The 18,202-nt window shown below is 59.0% G+C and overlaps 1 protein-coding gene across 1 annotated transcript in view; it reads right to left on the bottom strand.

Moving 5' to 3' along the window:
• Nucleotides 1-18,202, bottom strand: part of LOC104148851 (IgGFc-binding protein) — an 87,437-nt gene that overhangs the window by 48,448 nt on the left and 20,787 nt on the right. Inside the window, exons 24-52 of the mRNA XM_068954737.1 lie at nucleotides 17,251-17,815; nucleotides 16,890-17,089; nucleotides 16,408-16,788; nucleotides 15,716-16,002; nucleotides 14,750-15,021; nucleotides 14,517-14,606; nucleotides 14,222-14,305; nucleotides 13,865-14,106; nucleotides 13,482-13,765; nucleotides 13,098-13,375; nucleotides 11,653-12,251; nucleotides 10,701-11,265; nucleotides 10,340-10,539; nucleotides 9,858-10,238; nucleotides 9,166-9,452; nucleotides 8,200-8,471; nucleotides 7,165-7,302; nucleotides 6,272-6,528; nucleotides 6,085-6,169; nucleotides 5,870-5,953; nucleotides 5,513-5,754; nucleotides 5,130-5,413; nucleotides 4,746-5,023; nucleotides 3,833-4,431; nucleotides 2,880-3,444; nucleotides 2,519-2,718; nucleotides 2,037-2,417; nucleotides 1,345-1,631; nucleotides 379-650 (exon numbers count right to left, since the gene is read on the bottom strand). Of these exons, the coding sequence (XP_068810838.1) occupies nucleotides 379-650; nucleotides 1,345-1,631; nucleotides 2,037-2,417; nucleotides 2,519-2,718; nucleotides 2,880-3,444; nucleotides 3,833-4,431; nucleotides 4,746-5,023; nucleotides 5,130-5,413; nucleotides 5,513-5,754; nucleotides 5,870-5,953; nucleotides 6,085-6,169; nucleotides 6,272-6,528; nucleotides 7,165-7,302; nucleotides 8,200-8,471; nucleotides 9,166-9,452; nucleotides 9,858-10,238; nucleotides 10,340-10,539; nucleotides 10,701-11,265; nucleotides 11,653-12,251; nucleotides 13,098-13,375; nucleotides 13,482-13,765; nucleotides 13,865-14,106; nucleotides 14,222-14,305; nucleotides 14,517-14,606; nucleotides 14,750-15,021; nucleotides 15,716-16,002; nucleotides 16,408-16,788; nucleotides 16,890-17,089; nucleotides 17,251-17,815 (8,659 nt within the window). The remainder of the gene's footprint in view (nucleotides 1-378; nucleotides 651-1,344; nucleotides 1,632-2,036; nucleotides 2,418-2,518; nucleotides 2,719-2,879; nucleotides 3,445-3,832; nucleotides 4,432-4,745; nucleotides 5,024-5,129; nucleotides 5,414-5,512; nucleotides 5,755-5,869; nucleotides 5,954-6,084; nucleotides 6,170-6,271; nucleotides 6,529-7,164; nucleotides 7,303-8,199; nucleotides 8,472-9,165; nucleotides 9,453-9,857; nucleotides 10,239-10,339; nucleotides 10,540-10,700; nucleotides 11,266-11,652; nucleotides 12,252-13,097; nucleotides 13,376-13,481; nucleotides 13,766-13,864; nucleotides 14,107-14,221; nucleotides 14,306-14,516; nucleotides 14,607-14,749; nucleotides 15,022-15,715; nucleotides 16,003-16,407; nucleotides 16,789-16,889; nucleotides 17,090-17,250; nucleotides 17,816-18,202) is intronic.

Below are 18,202 nucleotides of genomic sequence, written 5' to 3' on the forward strand. Positions count from 1 at the left end.
CAGTTGCCCGCCTTCCCAGGGCCTAAGAAGCTGCTGACAACACACCCCGGAGAGGCCACTCCAGAGCCAAAGACAGGCAGCGCTGGGCAGAACGCTTTGGGCAGGACACGTAGGGGAGCAGAGGTAAGGCCTTTGTGGACTGCCAGGCTGGAAAGGGTTGTGCCCAACCCCTCAGAGCTGCTGTGACATGGCGGGGCTCCTGGATCTTAACCCTTAGGCTGTCAGCCCTAGAGCCAAGGCATGCAACAGAGGGGAAAAAGAACACTCACGATCTGCTCACCAGAAGGGACAACTACTACTCACATCCACAGAGTATGTGGAGGGAGAGGGAGACTCTTACCGCTCACTCTTGAACACAAACACAAACGAGACATTTACCACAGACAGTGCCAGCGCTCCAGTCTCCCAGAGTGACTCCTGCCTGGGTGCAGGCGGCAGCGTAGGCCTCCAGGTCATTGCACAGCTGCTCTGTGCTGCCCCCGGTGGCACACTGGTCATAGACACAGCTCTCAAAGTAGGATTTGGGTGGCAGAACCGCATGGCATGGCTGGAACGGGCCGCCAAGTTGCGTGAGGACTGCACACTGCTTGTTAGCTGCCTCCTCCTGGGAGGGGGAGCAGGACGCAGGCGGGAAGATGGTTGGGTCACACCTACAAAGCAGATGGATACCCCTGAGGTCACAGCAGCCTGTGCACCCCAGCCACACCATTTCCTGACTTCTTCCCCATGCAAAGCCTCAGCCTGTGGAGTCCAGACCCCTTGCCGAGGAAACACACACCCCAGATTTCATTTGCAAGGGTTAGGAACACGGCCCACAGTCACCACTCTCCTCTGTGGCATCAGGCAGGCAAAAACAAACGGCTGAAACAGTTGGCGCCACAACAGCTCGGGAGGAGCACCGTGCCCACCAACCCTCCCACCCCCTCCATCCCCCCCGAGCACTCTCTTCGGGGTCAGGAACAGTGAGTGTGCAGAGTGGGATGCAGGGCCCTGCACAGAGGTCACCAAGGACCCCAGAGCACGGCACCTACAGGGAGAAAGCACCGTGAACCCCACCGGAGAACCGCACAGCGGGGACCTGACACCAACCCTAGTGAGCTAGCCCTCAGGGGAAAGGGGAAAGGGGAGCAGCCGCATGCCTGGAATCTATCTGCAGGCACGACATCCCAGACACGAATGAAGCAGAGCAGGGCGGACTCAAGGGCCACAGGTCTGCTGCTCCGGAGACCTTCCCGCAACCACCTCCTCTCTGCCATTCCCGACCCTCCCTCCTTGTTCCACCCACAACCGCTGTCTCCCAGGCTCCCCTTCATCTGTTATCCACGCTGCAGGACAAGGACTCACGGCCAGTCATTGTCCGGCACCATCCAGCTGGCTCCAAAGTCATTGAAATCAGGCACTATCACCCCGTCGGGTCTCATGAAGTCGTCCTGCTGGCTCCCGGTGTACGTCCCACACAACCCACACAGCTTGCCCTTGTGCTTCTCAGACACCCTCACTAGGAGCTCATGGTCCCCGTTGAACTGCAGCTGCAGGCCCAGCCTCGTAGAAACTTGCACGTAGGAGCCACTCAGGGAAACGGTCACGCTGGGGATAGGAGAAGCAGGCAGGGAGGCCGGAACACCATTGATCTGAATACGGGAGAGAGAGGGAGAGAGAAACATAAAGACGTGCCCTCCACTGAAAAGTCAGTGTTCTTCCCTGCCGTGGTGCCAGGGCCCAGGGAGTCAGAAGCGCGGAAGGCACGGGAAACCCTGCCCAGACGTACAGGGACAGCAGCTACTCTACACACGGCGCACACAAGGCTCAGGCAAGCAAGCAGAACATCGGTCGCTGTGCTTGCAGTCATCTCCTCCCCACTCAGAGACCCACCACGCTCTTCCATGAGCGTGCCAGCACGCTCAGGGAATGTTGAGCGCTTCTTGGAGGCTCAAGTATTCAAGCTGATTTCCTGAAAGGAAACCGGGTGGGGAAGGCAACCAAGAAATGGTACTTTGGAAGACGGTAGTTCCCAGGTCTAAAAATGAGGGGCTTACGTAGACTGCCTTGTTCTTCTGCAGTGCGATGTGGAGGCCTTCCACAGACAGCGCCACAGAGTTAAGGGCTGTCCAGCTCTGGCTGCCCCGATGCTCGTTGCGGGTGGTGACAGTGAACCCAACGGAGGAGTTGCCGCAGCCCGTCACCACTGTGTAGTTGCAAGAGCCCTGGAAGTGGTGAAGCTTCCCATCGAAGGTGCTGTAATGCGGGTCCCCGTAGATGTGGCAGAGAGCACTGCTGGCTGGGTAACAGCCCCTGTGGCCATTCTGGATCTTGCAGACCTCATCCTCACCACAGGACAGCGCAGAGCAAACCATCTGGCCTTTGGCTTCACACCGGCACTGGCGAGTGCAGTTCTCGCTCACAAAGCGCTCGCCTTCCTGCAGGCAGAGAAACACGGAGCACCAGCGCATCAGGCAGGGAAACAGAGGAAAACAGGTGCCCTGGGAGGGGAGCAAGTTGGGGCAGGGCTTTCACTCACGCTGAAGTAGATGCCCTCAAAGAGGCAGCCACAGTGAGCCTCGGGCACACAGGCGTCTCCGCTGAGCAAAAAGCCAGAGGTGCATGCACAGCCCTCCACGCAGGGCTTGGAACAGTTCTGTGGGGCTTGTCGGTCGAGGCAGGTGGCAGGACAGCCGGTCATGCAAGGGTCATAGTAGGTGTTGGCAGGGCACAGCAGGGCTGCAAGGGGATGAGGACAATTAGGACCAGAAAAGCCCTCAAGAAATGGCTACTTTCTGGGAAAGGGAAGGCTAAAGATTTGGCAAGAAATGCTGTGGCCACAGGTTTGGCACACAGGAGGCGGCAAGTTTTCCGCTGGGAAATCCAAGGTAGGTACTCACGGCAGAAGGTGGCATTCCTCCAGGGAAGAAGAGTCACGCCCGCCGCCTGGCACGCGTCAGCGTAGGCCTCCAGAGCACCACACAGGACCTCCCGGCCACCGTTCAGGGCACAAAGGTCGTAGAAGCAGGACTCAAAGTAGTTCTGGGGGTTGATCACAGAGTGGCAGTTCTCAAAAGAGCCAGGCCTGGCGGTCAGCATGCCACAGAACCCGTCTGACTGGTAGAGCTTCTCCTCTTCTGCACTGCAGGGTGCAGGGGGGTCGGGGACACCGCAAGAGGGGTCGTCGCCTGGGACCTTCCAGCTCTCTCCCAGCGTGGTGGAGTCTGCGGCTTGCTGCCCGTTGGGCATCATGTAGTCGTCCTGACCCCGGCCGTTGAAGTTCCCGCACATGCCACAGGTCAGGTTGAAGTAGGTCGTGGGCACCTTCACCTCCACCGAGTGGTCGGCGTCGTAAGACACTCTCAGGCTGAAGCCTGTCTCCAGGCTGATGTAGCGGCCGCTCCTGCTCACTGTGACGGCACCTCCCGCTGCGCTCACCGGCAGGGTCTGGCGCACCCCGTTGACCTAGGGCAGACACACCCCAGTGGGCCCTGGGCTTGCACGCAGCCTCCCTGAGGCCTCCCTCACGGGGAAAACAGGCCCCAGAACCCAGCACAGCACACCAGCGCCCACGCTCCCCTCACGCATGGGCGCCCCTGAGGCTTGGCCAGCCCTGCCTCTTCTCTGCACTGCGCGGGGGCCTGTGTTCAACACTGGCCACATTCTTCCCTCCTTCCCTCTTCCTCCTCCAGCCCTTCCCACAATGGAAGCACCGTGGAGAGAGCGCCCCCGGGGTTTATGGGGAGCCCACCCAGGGCCTGGGACAAAAGGGTCTGGTTCAGGCAAGACCCTGCCAAGAAAAGCCACCGCCGTCTTCCAGCCGCTCCGCCCTCATGCCAGCCCAGCTCCCTACCAGCACTTGGCTCCGCTCGTTCTTGACAATTGCAATGCGTTCTCCGTACACCTCCACCAGGACTTCACGCACGTAGGACACCCTGGGGTTCCCACGATGCTCGTTCTTGGCCTCAATATTGAAGTAGGGCAGGGAGGTGGCATTGGAGCACACTTTGGCCAGGGTGTAGGTGCAGTTCCCCATGAAGTTGTGCATCACCTTGTCAAAGGTGTTGTAGTGCGGGTCACCGTGAACATGGCAGGTGCCGTAAGAGTACGGGAAGCAGCCGGGTTTCCCGTCCTGCACCCCGCAGTACTGGCCTGCAGGGCAGGAGGCACTGGAGCACTGGACTTTGCTCCCCCGCCCTGGACACGTGCACTTTGAGGAGCAGGTGTTGTCCGTCCAGAACACCGAGCCCACGGGGTAGTGCTGCCCGTTGTGCCAACACCCGCACTGCTGGCTGGGCACGCATCGGCCATTGTAGAGCAGGTACCCGCTGTCGCACACGCATCCCTCCACGCATGGCAGGCTGCAAGTAGCAGGAGCCATAGGGTCAACACAGGTAGCAGGGCAGGCTGCAGCGCACGGCTCGTAGTGGCTGTTGGCAGGGCACGTGATGGCTGCCAAGAGAAATGGAATACCAGGGATATCGTCAGGATTCCTCCACAAGGAGTCCTCTTATGGTCACTAAACAGCAACTGCCTATTTAGGAAACTAAATCCCACCAGCTGGCCCCTTACAATGCCTCCTGCATGGAAAGGACCTGCATGTGAACTCCGCTGACAAACGGTCCTCCCACAGTCATCAGCCAGCACAGGGAAATGGCATTTTTCCCCCTTCCAAACCCACTTTCCGAGGAAAAATGGAGACCTTGAACCAACGAGACTGTGGCCCAACAGGGTCAGCAGAGCAATACGTCTCGGTGCTGACTTACGGCAGAACGTTGCGTTCCTCCACGCGGGAATCTTCACACCGAGCGACTGGCAGACGTCCGCATAGGACTGCAAACTGTTGCACAGGGCCTCGCGATCCAGCCCCAGCTCACACAGGTCGTAAAGGCAGGTGTTGAAGTAACCACTGGGGCTCAGGACAGCATGGCACAACTCAAACGGGCCACTGGTGTCAGTGAGGAGTCCGCAGAAGCGGCTGCTGGCAATGACTTGCTTGTCCGTCTCGTTGCAGACCGGGCTGGGGATTGGTCCGGGTGAGCAGCTGTGGAAAGGCAGGGGGAAGGGCCCCTGGGTTATCTGTGGGCGTCTCCTGGTGTCTCACCCTCCCCACGCCTGACACATTCCCAGGCCTGCCAGGGGCCACGCACCTGCTGTCGTTGGACACCTGCCAGCTGTTGCCCAGGCTGGTGGAGTCTGGCTCCGGCACCCCCTCCGGGTTCAGGAAGTCGTCCGCTGCCATCCCGTTGTAGTTCCCACACATGCCACAGACCCTCTGCCCAAAGGTGCTCGGAAGCGTCACCTCCACCCGATGGTTCCCGTCAAACTTCACTCTCAAGCCAAAGTCTGTTGAGACCACGGTGTAGAACCCACTGGACGAGACCTGCACGCCTGCTGATGGGGTGCAGGGCAGGACCTCTTCCACTCCATTGACCTGGAAGGACAGCAGGCGAGGCACAGTTGCTGCAACCCATTCGGCACGGCTCTCTCCTCTTGCAGCCACAGCCCCGCCGTCGCTCCCCCTTGGGCTTACCGTCACCACTCCGCCCTTCCCCAGCCTTATCCGCTGGCCAGACACATCGACGTCCACGTATCGGACGTAGGACACGCGAGTGTTGCCTCCCCTGTGCTCGTTGGCCGCTTCCACGTTGAAGTAGGGCAGGGAGCTGTTGCTCTCGCACAGCTTGGAGAGGGTGTAGGTGCAGGTGCCCATGAAGTGGTGAATTTGCTTGTCGAACGTGTGGTAGTGAGGGTCTCCTTCCACCACACAGGTCCCTGACAGAGGGAAGGCCACAGGAAGCGTTCCATTAAACAGCTCCTGACGCCTCTTCTCCCCTGCCCACCCTGCACAAAGCACTACAGCCCCCCATGACTGCTCTACTCTGTTCACCTGAGCCTGGCGGCGGTGTTGGTGTCGGATTCTCTGTCGAAGATGGGGCGGTGCTGGGGCTCGGTGACGGTGTAGTCACATCGGCTATGGGAGAGACAATGCACATGCAAACTCACTCCTCCCTGACAAGCTCCTTCTCAGGGCAGAAACTGCACAGACTGCCTCAACGAGCAATAATGGCCCTGGAGCCACCCTTCCCCAAGTGGGAAACAAACCTGGGCAGTATCCCTTCCTGATGGACAGATCATCCAATGCTACATCGCTCCGGAAATCTTCACCCCATTCTCCCTCAAGGACAATCTAGGGAAAGGGTTGGTTTCCAGCATTAGCTCCAGTCGCACACAGGAAGCGCCGTTTCAAAGCACGGTCTGCCTCAAAGGGCAGTCAGATCCTCTGCCCTACCTGCATGTTTCCTGTGCTGTGCACCGTGACCTCTCCCATGTTCCATCTGTCCCCCTGGTTCCCAACACTGCTCCAGATCATCACCAACTCTTCGTTCTTAGCCACGTACACCCGCAGGGCCATTGTTTCAGCCACTCCGTACATGTGATACCAGAAGCGGAAGCAGTGCGGTCCTTCTGAACTGCACACCGGACTGACCAGCTGAGCCACAAAACCGTTGAGGGCATTGCTGCCTTGCAGGTAGATGTAGTAGCCGTCTGAAACAAAGCACAAGCCACGCTGACATACTGACAGGCACCATCAAACCTGGACAAAGCACTCTGGAACAACCCAGACACCGGCTTGGCAGCACCCCCTGCAGCAGCTCAAGGCAGGCAAGGGTGGGGAGAGCAAACAGATCCTCTTGCACATCCTTCTCTAGCCACAAACACGCAGCCTTGAGTCTACCTGTGAACCATGCTCGCCGTGGACGATGCCAGATGGACGGTTTCAGCTGAGAAACAGCATCACTTCCGTCTCTACAAAGCATCGCCATAATCCTAGCATGACTCGGCAGCTTTCGGACCCATTCATCATCGGTTTCTAGAGGAGCCAGCGTCTGCTAACAGACACCCGTTTGCCGTCCCCTGAGAGAGCCTGGCCACTGGGCTCCGCATTGCTTTCCCCCTCGCACAGTAGATCCTTGCCTGCCCTGGCGGTATCACAGACTGATTCCTAGGGCTGCAAGGCTTCCTAAAGCAAGGGCCTGGCCCTGGGGAAGACTGCCACAAGCAGCTCTGGAACAAGCCCAAGAAGCATGTGGCCTGTATTTCCTGCCAGAAGAGGCTCCTCGTCCCCTCCCCAGGGATACCCCTCTGCCTGAAGGACCACCATGTACCAGCTGCTCTTCCTACCTCCTGTTGTGTGGTCATAGGAAGGGCCGGTATCTGGCGAGGGTGTTGGCCCCTTGTGCCTTATCCAGTCGATGCTGCTGTAGTCCGCCTGTACCCACTCACAGAAGTCAACGTCGAATGTGCAGGAGAAATTGCAGGCTGCAGGGGAAGATGAATATGGTGCAGAAAGAAAAGCAGAATTTCTACAGTGAGGGCAGGGACACCTTCTCCTTGTGTCCTGGCAGGGACACCTACATTCCCGGCGTGCTCATGGCCAGGTGAGGATGGCCAACTAAGTGGAAGCACGTGGTGTGCCAGCGTAGCAGAGGAAAAACTGCGGACAGATAGGCCAGGGAGCAAGGTTGTTCCCAGATTATCGGCTTCATCTTGGGTATTCCAAGGTGTTCACTAATCAAGGCTGCCTCCCTCTTCCCCCTCCCTCGTCCGGTTGTCCCTCCCTCTCTTCACCTCGCTGGTCCTGGGTGGTACCTCGCTAAGCCTCCTTACAGCCTCCATCCAGCCATGGGCAGGATGTTACCAGTGACTCACTACAACTCTAGGTCTTTTCTGACAGCCCCTTGTCAGCAGCACTTCATGTACAGAAGAGGGACAGCAGGCACCACAGCCTTGACCACTCTTGCCTGGCACTGCATTTCCATCCCACTAGCAGCACTCAGGCAGTTGCCCGCCTTCCCAGGGCCTAAGAAGCTGCTGACAACACACCCCGGAGAGGCCACTCCAGAGCCAAAGACAGGCAGCGCTGGGCAGAACGCTTTGGGCAGGACACGTAGGGGAGCAGAGGTAAGGCCTTTGTGGACTGCCAGGCTGGAAAGGGTTGTGCCCAACCCCTCAGAGCTGCTGTGACATGGCGGGGCTCCTGGATCTTAACCCTTAGGCTGTCAGCCCTAGAGCCAAGGCATGCAACAGAGGGGAAAAAGAACACTCACGATCTGCTCACCAGAAGGGACAACTACTACTCACATCCACAGAGTATGTGGAGGGAGAGGGAGACTCTTACCGCTCACTCTTGAACACAAACACAAACGAGACATTTACCACAGACAGTGCCAGCGCTCCAGTCTCCCAGAGTGACTCCTGCCTGGGTGCAGGCGGCAGCGTAGGCCTCCAGGTCATTGCACAGCTGCTCTGTGCTGCCCCCGGTGGCACACTGGTCATAGACACAGCTCTCAAAGTAGGATTTGGGTGGCAGAACCGCATGGCATGGCTGGAACGGGCCGCCAAGTTGCGTGAGGACTGCACACTGCTTGTTAGCTGCCTCCTCCTGGGAGGGGGAGCAGGACGCAGGCGGGAAGATGGTTGGGTCACACCTACAAAGCAGATGGATACCCCTGAGGTCACAGCAGCCTGTGCACCCCAGCCACACCATTTCCTGACTTCTTCCCCATGCAAAGCCTCAGCCTGTGGAGTCCAGACCCCTTGCCGAGGAAACACACACCCCAGATTTCATTTGCAAGGGTTAGGAACACGGCCCACAGTCACCACTCTCCTCTGTGGCATCAGGCAGGCAAAAACAAACGGCTGAAACAGTTGGCGCCACAACAGCTCGGGAGGAGCACCGTGCCCACCAACCCTCCCACCCCCTCCATCCCCCCCGAGCACTCTCTTCGGGGTCAGGAACAGTGAGTGTGCAGAGTGGGATGCAGGGCCCTGCACAGAGGTCACCAAGGACCCCAGAGCACGGCACCTACAGGGAGAAAGCACCGTGAACCCCACCGGAGAACCGCACAGCGGGGACCTGACACCAACCCTAGTGAGCTAGCCCTCAGGGGAAAGGGGAAAGGGGAGCAGCCGCATGCCTGGAATCTATCTGCAGGCACGACATCCCAGACACGAATGAAGCAGAGCAGGGCGGACTCAAGGGCCACAGGTCTGCTGCTCCGGAGACCTTCCCGCAACCACCTCCTCTCTGCCATTCCCGACCCTCCCTCCTTGTTCCACCCACAACCGCTGTCTCCCAGGCTCCCCTTCATCTGTTATCCACGCTGCAGGACAAGGACTCACGGCCAGTCATTGTCCGGCACCATCCAGCTGGCTCCAAAGTCATTGAAATCAGGCACTATCACCCCGTCGGGTCTCATGAAGTCGTCCTGCTGGCTCCCGGTGTACGTCCCACACAACCCACACAGCTTGCCCTTGTGCTTCTCAGACACCCTCACTAGGAGCTCATGGTCCCCGTTGAACTGCAGCTGCAGGCCCAGCCTCGTAGAAACTTGCACGTAGGAGCCACTCAGGGAAACGGTCACGCTGGGGATAGGAGAAGCAGGCAGGGAGGCCGGAACACCATTGATCTGAATACGGGAGAGAGAGGGAGAGAGAAACATAAAGACGTGCCCTCCACTGAAAAGTCAGTGTTCTTCCCTGCCGTGGTGCCAGGGCCCAGGGAGTCAGAAGCGCGGAAGGCACGGGAAACCCTGCCCAGACGTACAGGGACAGCAGCTACTCTACACACGGCGCACACAAGGCTCAGGCAAGCAAGCAGAACATCGGTCGCTGTGCTTGCAGTCATCTCCTCCCCACTCAGAGACCCACCACGCTCTTCCATGAGCGTGCCAGCACGCTCAGGGAATGTTGAGTGCTTCTTGGAGGCTCAAGTATTCAAGCTGATTTCCTGAAAGGAAACCGGGTGGGGAAGGCAACCAAGAAATGGTACTTTGGAAGACGGTAGTTCCCAGGTCTAAAAATGAGGGGCTTACGTAGACTGCCTTGTTCTTCTGCAGTGCGATGTGGAGGCCTTCCACAGACAGCGCCACAGAGTTAAGGGCTGTCCAGCTCTGGCTGCCCCGATGCTCGTTGCGGGTGGTGACAGTGAACCCAACGGAGGAGTTGCCGCAGCCCGTCACCACTGTGTAGTTGCAAGAGCCCTGGAAGTGGTGAAGCTTCCCATCGAAGGTGCTGTAATGCGGGTCCCCGTAGATGTGGCAGAGAGCACTGCTGGCTGGGTAACAGCCCCTGTGGCCATTCTGGATCGTGCAGACCTCATCCTCACCACAGGACAGCGCAGAGCAAACCATCTGGCCTTTGGCTTCACACCGGCACTGGCGAGTGCAGTTCTCGCTCACAAAGCGCTCGCCTTCCTGCAGGCAGAGAAACACGGAGCACCAGCGCATCAGGCAGGGAAACAGAGGAAAACAGGTGCCCTGGGAGGGGAGCAAGCTGGGGCAGGGCTTTCACTCACGCTGAAGTAGATGCCCTCAAAGAGGCAGCCACAGTGAGCCTCGGGCACACAGGCGTCTCCGCTGAGCAAAAAGCCAGAGGTGCATGCACAGCCCTCCACGCAGGGCTTGGAACAGTTCTGTGGGGCTTGTCGGTCGAGGCAGGTGGCAGGACAGCCGGTCATGCAAGGGTCATAGTAGGTGTTGGCAGGGCACAGCAGGGCTGCAAGGGGATGAGGACAATTAGGACCAGAAAAGCCCTCAAGAAATGGCTACTTTCTGGGAAAGGGAAGGCTAAAGATTTGGCAAGAAATGCTGTGGCCACAGGTTTGGCACACAGGAGGCGGCAAGTTTTCCGCTGGGAAATCCAAGGTAGGTACTCACGGCAGAAGGTGGCATTCCTCCAGGGAAGAAGAGTCACGCCCGCCACCTGGCACGCGTCAGCGTAGGCCTCCAGAGCACCACACAGGACCTCCCGGCCACCGTTCAGGGCACAAAGGTCGTAGAAGCAGGACTCAAAGTAGTTCTGGGGGTTGATCACAGAGTGGCAGTTCTCAAAAGAGCCAGGCCTGGCGGTCAGCATGCCACAGAACCCGTCTGACTGGTAGAGCTTCTCCTCTTCTGCACTGCAGGGTGCAGGGGGGTCGGGGACACCGCAAGAGGGGTCGTCGCCTGGGACCTTCCAGCTCTCTCCCAGCGTGGTGGAGTCTGCGGCTTGCTGCCCGTTGGGCATCATGTAGTCGTCCTGACCCCGGCCGTTGAAGTTCCCGCACATGCCACAGGTCAGGTTGAAGTAGGTCGTGGGCACCTTCACCTCCACCGAGTGGTCGGCGTCGTAAGACACTCTCAGGCTGAAGCCTGTCTCCAGGCTGATGTAGCGGCCGCTCCTGCTCACTGTGACGGCACCTCCCGCTGCGCTCACCGGCAGGGTCTGGCGCACCCCGTTGACCTAGGGCAGACACACCTCAGTGGGCCCTGGGCTTGCACGCAGCCTCCCTGAGGCCTCCCTCAAGGGGAAAACAGGCCCCAGAACCCAGCACAGCACACCAGCGCCCACGCTCCCCTCACGCATGGGCGCCCCGAGGCTTGGCCAGCCCTGCCTCTTCTCTGCACTGCGCGGGGGCCTGTGTTCAACACTGGCCACATTCTTCCCTCCTTCCCTCTTCCTCCTCCAGCCCTTCCCACAATGGAAGCACCGTGGAGAGAGCGCCCCCGGGGTTTATGGGGAGCCCACCCAGGGCCTGGGACAAAAGGGTCTGGTTCAGGCAAGACCCTGCCAAGAAAAGCCACCGCCGTCTTCCAGCCGCTCCGCCCTCATGCCAGCCCAGCTCCCTACCAGCACTTGGCTCCGCTCGTTCTTGACAATTGCAATGCGTTCTCCGTACACCTCCACCAGGACTTCACGCACGTAGGACACCCTGGGGTTCCCACGATGCTCGTTCTTGGCCTCAATATTGAAGTAGGGCAGGGAGGTGGCATTGGAGCACACTTTGGCCAGGGTGTAGGTGCAGTTCCCCATGAAGTTGTGCATCACCTTGTCAAAGGTGTTGTAGTGCGGGTCACCGTGAACATGGCAGGTGCCGTAAGAGTACGGGAAGCAGCCGGGTTTCCCGTCCTGCACCCCGCAGTACTGGCCTGCAGGGCAGGAGGCACTGGAGCACTGGACTTTGCTCCCCCGCCCTGGACACGTGCACTTTGAGGAGCAGGTGTTGTCCGTCCAGAACACCGAGCCCACGGGGTAGTGCTGCCCGTTGTGCCAACACCCGCACTGCTGGCTGGGCACGCATCGGCCATTGTAGAGCAGGTACCCGCTGTCGCACACGCATCCCTCCACGCATGGCAGGCCGCAGGTATAGGGTGCTGTTGGGTCAACACAGGTAGCAGGGCAGGCTGCAGCGCACGGCTCGTAGTGGCTGTTGGCAGGGCACGTGATGGCTGCCAAGACAAAAGGCATAAATTGTACAAAGGGTAATTCTTTGCTCACTTTTCTCCCTCTCAAAATTAGAATCCCATATTTTCTCACATGGTCTGCCATCTTTGCCCCGTGAGAACACTGAATAACAGAATCACAGAATGGTTGAGGTTGGAAGGGACCTTTAGAGATCATCTAGTCCAACCCCCTTGCTCAAGCAGGATCATCTGAAGTAGGCTGCCCAAGACCGTGTCCTGATGGCTTTTGAATATCTCCACGGACAGAGGCCCCTGGGCAAGCTCTCTGGGCAAGCTGTTCCACTTCTCAATCACCCTCACAGTAAAAGTTTTTCATCAGATTCAGACAGACCTTCCTGGGTTTCAGTTTGTGCGCACTGCCTCTTGTCCTGTCACTGGGACCACTGAAAAGAGTCCAGCTCCATGTTCTTCATGCTCCCCCTTCAGATATTTACCTGCACTGATAAGATCCCCCCTCAGCCTTCTCTTCTCCAGGCTAAACAAACCTAGATTTCTCAGCCTTTTCTCATGAGAGAGACTCTAGACTCTTAATCCCGTTAGCAGGCCTACGCTGGACTCGCTCCAGTAACTCCACGTTTCTCTTCTCCTGTGGAGCCCAGAAGGGGACACAGTATTCCAGGTGTGGCCTCAAAAGTGCAAAGTAGAGGGGAAGGATCACTGAATCATCCCTGACCCACTGAAACAGAAAAGGGGCCCCTGCTACTAATAATTAACTCTATATCCTCACGTCATGTAACAAGAATGGTTATTATTCCCCACTCCAATGTTTCATTCTCAAGTTGGGTTTTCCTAGGAGCATGGAACCATGGCATGCTTTCTGTGCTGACTTACGGCAGAACGTTGCGTTCCTCCACGCGGGAATCTTCACACCGAGCGACTGGCAGACGTCCGCATAGGACTGCAAACTGTTGCACAGGGCCTCGCGATCCAGCCCCAGCTCACACAGGTCGTAAAGGCAGGTGTTGAAGTAACCACTGGGGCTCAGGACAGCATGGCACAACTCAAACGGGCCACTGGTGTCAGTGAGGAGTCCGCAGAAGCGGCTGCTGGCAATGACTTGCTTGTCCGTCTCGTTGCAGACCGGGCTGGGGATTGGTCCGGGTGAGCAGCTGTGGAAAGGCAGGGGGAAGGGCCCCTGGGTTATCTGTGGGCGTCTCCTGGTGTCTCACCCTCCCCACGCCTGACACATTCCCAGGCCTGCCAGGGGCCACGCACCTGCTGTCGTTGGACACCTGCCAGCTGTTGCCCAGGCTGGTGGAGTCTGGCTCCGGCACCCCCTCCGGGTTCAGGAAGTCGTCCGCTGCCATCCCGTTGTAGTTCCCACACATGCCACAGACCCTCTGCCCAAAGGTGCTCGGAAGCGTCACCTCCACCCGATGGTTCCCGTCAAACTTCACTCTCAAGCCAAAGTCTGTTGAGACCACGGTGTAGAACCCACTGGACGAGACCTGCACGCCTGCTGATGGGGTGCAGGGCAGGACCTCTTCCACTCCATTGACCTGGAAGGACAGCAGGCGAGGCACGGTTGCTGCAACCCATTCGGCACGGCTCTCTCCTCTTGCAGCCACAGCCCCGCTGTCGCTCCCCCTTGGGCTTACCGTCACCACTCCGCCCTTCCCCAGCCTTATCCGCTGGCCAGACACATCGACGTCCACGTATCGGACGTAGGACACGCGAGTGTTGCCTCCCCTGTGCTCGTTGGCCGCTTCCACGTTGAAGTAGGGCAGGGAGCTGTTGCTCTCGCACAGCTTGGAGAGGGTGTAGGTGCAGGTGCCCATGAAGTGGTGAATTTGCTTGTCGAACGTGTGGTAGTGAGGGTCTCCTTCCACCACACAGGTCCCTGACAGAGGGAAGGCCACAGGAAGCGTTCCATTAAACAGCTCCTGACGCCTCTTCTCCCCTGCCCACCCTGCACAAAGCACTACAGCCCCCCATGACTGCTCTACTCTGTTCACCTGAGCCTGGCGGCGGTGTTGGTGTCGGATTCTCTGTCGAAGATGGGGCGGTGCTGGGGCTCGGTGACGGTGTAGTCACATCGGCTATGGGAGAGACAATGCACATGCAAACTCACTCCTCCCTGACAAGCTCCTTCTCAGGGCAGAAACTACACAGACTGCCTCAACGAGCAATAATGGCCCTGGAGCCGCCCCTCCACTACAGCCGCTCCGTGCCACAGCTCTGCGCCACGAAGAACACAAACCAAGCAGCTTACCACCAACAGCAAAAGCTGCGGATGGGAAACCACAGTACCTGAGCTCGGCGTGCCTGTTGGTGGCGCTGTAGGTGGAGGCTGTGTTGTGGTGTTTGGCAAGGCGGTCGGGGGTTTGGGTGTGGATGGACCTACAGCAAGACAGAGGGGAAAAAGAACGCTCACGATCTGCTCACCAGAAGGGACAACTACTACTCACATCCACAGAGTATGTGGAGGGAGAGGGAGACTCTTACCGCTCACTCTTGAACACAAACACAAACGAGACATTTACCACAGACAGTGCCAGCGCTCCAGTCTCCCAGAGTGACTCCTGCCTGGGTGCAGGCGGCAGCATAGGCCTCCAGGTCATTGCACAGCTGCTCTGTGCTGCCCCCGGTGGCACACTGGTCATAGACACAGCTCTCAAAGTAGGATTTGGGTGGCAGAACCGCATGGCATGGCTGGAACGGGCCGCCAAGTTGCGTGAGGACTGCACACTGCTTGTTAGCTGCCTCCTCCTGGGAGGGGGAGCAGGACGCAGGCGGGAAGATGGTTGGGTCACACCTACAAAGCAGATGGATACCCCTGAGGTCACAGCAGCCTGTGCACCCCAGCCACACCATTTCCTGACTTCTTCCCCATGCAAAGCCTCAGCCTGTGGAGTCCAGACCCCTTGCCGAGGAAACACACACCCCAGATTTCATTTGCAAGGGTTAGGAACACGGCCCACAGTCACCACTCTCCTCTGTGGCATCAGGCAGGCAAAAACAAACGGCTGAAACAGTTGGCGCCACAACAGCTCGGGAGGAGCACCGTGCCCACCAACCCTCCCACCCCCTCCATCCCCCCCGAGCACTCTCTTCGGGGTCAGGAACAGTGAGTGTGCAGAGTGGGATGCAGGGCCCTGCACAGAGGTCACCAAGGACCCCAGAGCACGGCACCTACAGGGAGAAAGCACCGTGAACCCCACCGGAGAACCGCACAGCGGGGACCTGACACCAACCCTAGTGAGCTAGCCCTCAGGGGAAAGGGGAAAGGGGAGCAGCCGCATGCCTGGAATCTATCTGCAGGCACGACATCCCAGACACGAATGAAGCAGAGCAGGGCGGACTCAAGGGCCACAGGTCTGCTGCTCCGGAGACCTTCCCGCAACCACCTCCTCTCTGCCATTCCCGACCCTCCCTCCTTGTTCCACCCACAACCGCTGTCTCCCAGGCTCCCCTTCATCTGTTATCCACGCTGCAGGACAAGGACTCACGGCCAGTCATTGTCCGGCACCATCCAGCTGGCTCCAAAGTCATTGAAATCAGGCACTATCACCCCGTCGGGTCTCATGAAGTCGTCCTGCTGGCTCCCGGTGTACGTCCCACACAACCCACACAGCTTGCCCTTGTGCTTCTCAGACACCCTCACTAGGAGCTCATGGTCCCCGTTGAACTGCAGCTGCAGGCCCAGCCTCGTAGAAACTTGCACGTAGGAGCCACTCAGGGAAACGGTCACGCTGGGGATAGGAGAAGCAGGCAGGGAGGCCGGAACACCATTGATCTGAATACGGGAGAGAGAGGGAGAGAGAAACATAAAGACGTGCCCTCCACTGAAAAGTCAGTGTTCTTCCCTGCCGTGGTGCCAGGGCCCAGGGAGTCAGAAGCGCGGAAGGCACGGGAAACCCTGCCCAGACGTACAGGGACAGCAGCTACTCTACACACGGCGCACACAAGGCTCAGGCAAGCAAGCAGAACATCGGTCGCTGTGCTTGCAGTCATCTCCTCCCCACTCAGAGACCCACCACGCTCTTCCATGAGCGTGCCAGCACGCTCAGGGAATGTTGAGCGCTTCTTGGAGGCTCAAGTATTCAAGCTGATTTCCTGAAAGGAAACCGGGTGGGGAAGGCAACCAAGAAATGGTACTTTGGAAGACGGTAGTTCCCAGGTCTAAAAATGAGGGGCTTACGTAGACTGCCTTGTTCTTCTGCAGTGCGATGTGGAGGCCTTCCACAGACAGCGCCACAGAGTTAAGGGCTGTCCAGCTCTGGCTGCCCCGATGCTCGTTGCGGGTGGTGACAGTGAACCCAACGGAGGAGTTGCCGCAGCCCGTCACCACTGTGTAGTTGCAAGAGCCCTGGAAGTGGTGAAGCTTCCCATCGAAGGTGCTGTAATGCGGGTCCCCGTAGATGTGGCAGAGAGCACTGCTGGCTGGGTAACAGCCCCTGTGGCCATTCTGGATCTTGCAGACCTCATCCTCACCACAGGACAGCGCAGAGCAAACCATCTGGCCTTTGGCTTCACACCGGCACTGGCGAGTGCAGTTCTCGCTCACAAAGCGCTCGCCTTCCTGCAGGCAGAGAAACACGGAGCACCAGCGCATCAGGCAGGGAAACAGAGGAAAACAGGTGCCCTGGGAGGGGAGCAAGTTGGGGCAGGGCTTTCACTCACGCTGAAGTAGATGCCCTCAAAGAGGCAGCCACAGTGAGCCTCGGGCACACAGGCGTCTCCGCTGAGCAAAAAGCCAGAGGTGCATGCACAGCCCTCCACGCAGGGCTTGGAACAGTTCTGTGGGGCTTGTCGGTCGAGGCAGGTGGCAGGACAGCCGGTCATGCAAGGGTCATAGTAGGTGTTGGCAGGGCACAGCAGGGCTGCAAGGGGATGAGGACAATTAGGACCAGAAAAGCCCTCAAGAAATGGCTACTTTCTGGGAAAGGGAAGGCTAAAGATTTGGCAAGAAATGCTGTGGCCACAGGTTTGGCACACAGGAGGCGGCAAGTTTTCCGCTGGGAAATCCAAGGTAGGTACTCACGGCAGAAGGTGGCATTCCTCCAGGGAAGAAGAGTCACGCCCGCCACCTGGCACGCGTCAGCGTAGGCCTCCAGAGCACCACACAGGACCTCCCGGCCACCGTTCAGGGCACAAAGGTCGTAGAAGCAGGACTCAAAGTAGTTCTGGGGGTTGATCACAGAGTGGCAGTTCTCAAAAGAGCCAGGCCTGGCGGTCAGCATGCCACAGAACCCGTCTGACTGGTAGAGCTTCTCCTCTTCTGCACTGCAGGGTGCAGGGGGGTCGGGGACACCGCAAGAGGGGTCGTCGCCTGGGACCTTCCAGCTCTCTCCCAGCGTGGTGGAGTCTGCGGCTTGCTGCCCGTTGGGCATCATGTAGTCGTCCTGACCCCGGCCGTTGAAGTTCCCGCACATGCCACAGGTCAGGTTGAAGTAGGTCGTGGGCACCTTCACCTCCACCGAGTGGTCGGCGTCGTAAGACACTCTCAGGCTGAAGCCTGTCTCCAGGCTGATGTAGCGGCCGCTCCTGCTCACTGTGACGGCACCTCCCGCTGCGCTCACCGGCAGGGTCTGGCGCACCCCGTTGACCTAGGGCAGACACACCCCAGTGGGCCCTGGGCTTGCACGCAGCCTCCCTGAGGCCTCCCTCACGGGGAAAACAGGCCCCAGAACCCAGCACAGCACACCAGCGCCCACGCTCCCCTCACGCATGGGCGCCCCGAGGCTTGGCCAGCCCTGCCTCTTCTCTGCACTGCGCGGGGGCCTGTGTTCAACACTGGCCACATTCTTCCCTCCTTCCCTCTTCCTCCTCCAGCCCTTCCCACAATGGAAGCACCGTGGAGAGAGCGCCCCCGGGGTTTATGGGGAGCCCACCCAGGGCCTGGGACAAAAGGGTCTGGTTCAGGCAAGACCCTGCCAAGAAAAGCCACCGCCGTCTTCCAGCCGCTCCGCCCTCATGCCAGCCCAGCTCCCTAC

The sequence above is a fragment of the Struthio camelus genome, chromosome 9 (genome assembly GCF_040807025.1).
Source record: "Struthio camelus isolate bStrCam1 chromosome 9, bStrCam1.hap1, whole genome shotgun sequence".
Taxonomy (NCBI): domain Eukaryota; kingdom Metazoa; phylum Chordata; class Aves; order Struthioniformes; family Struthionidae; genus Struthio; species Struthio camelus.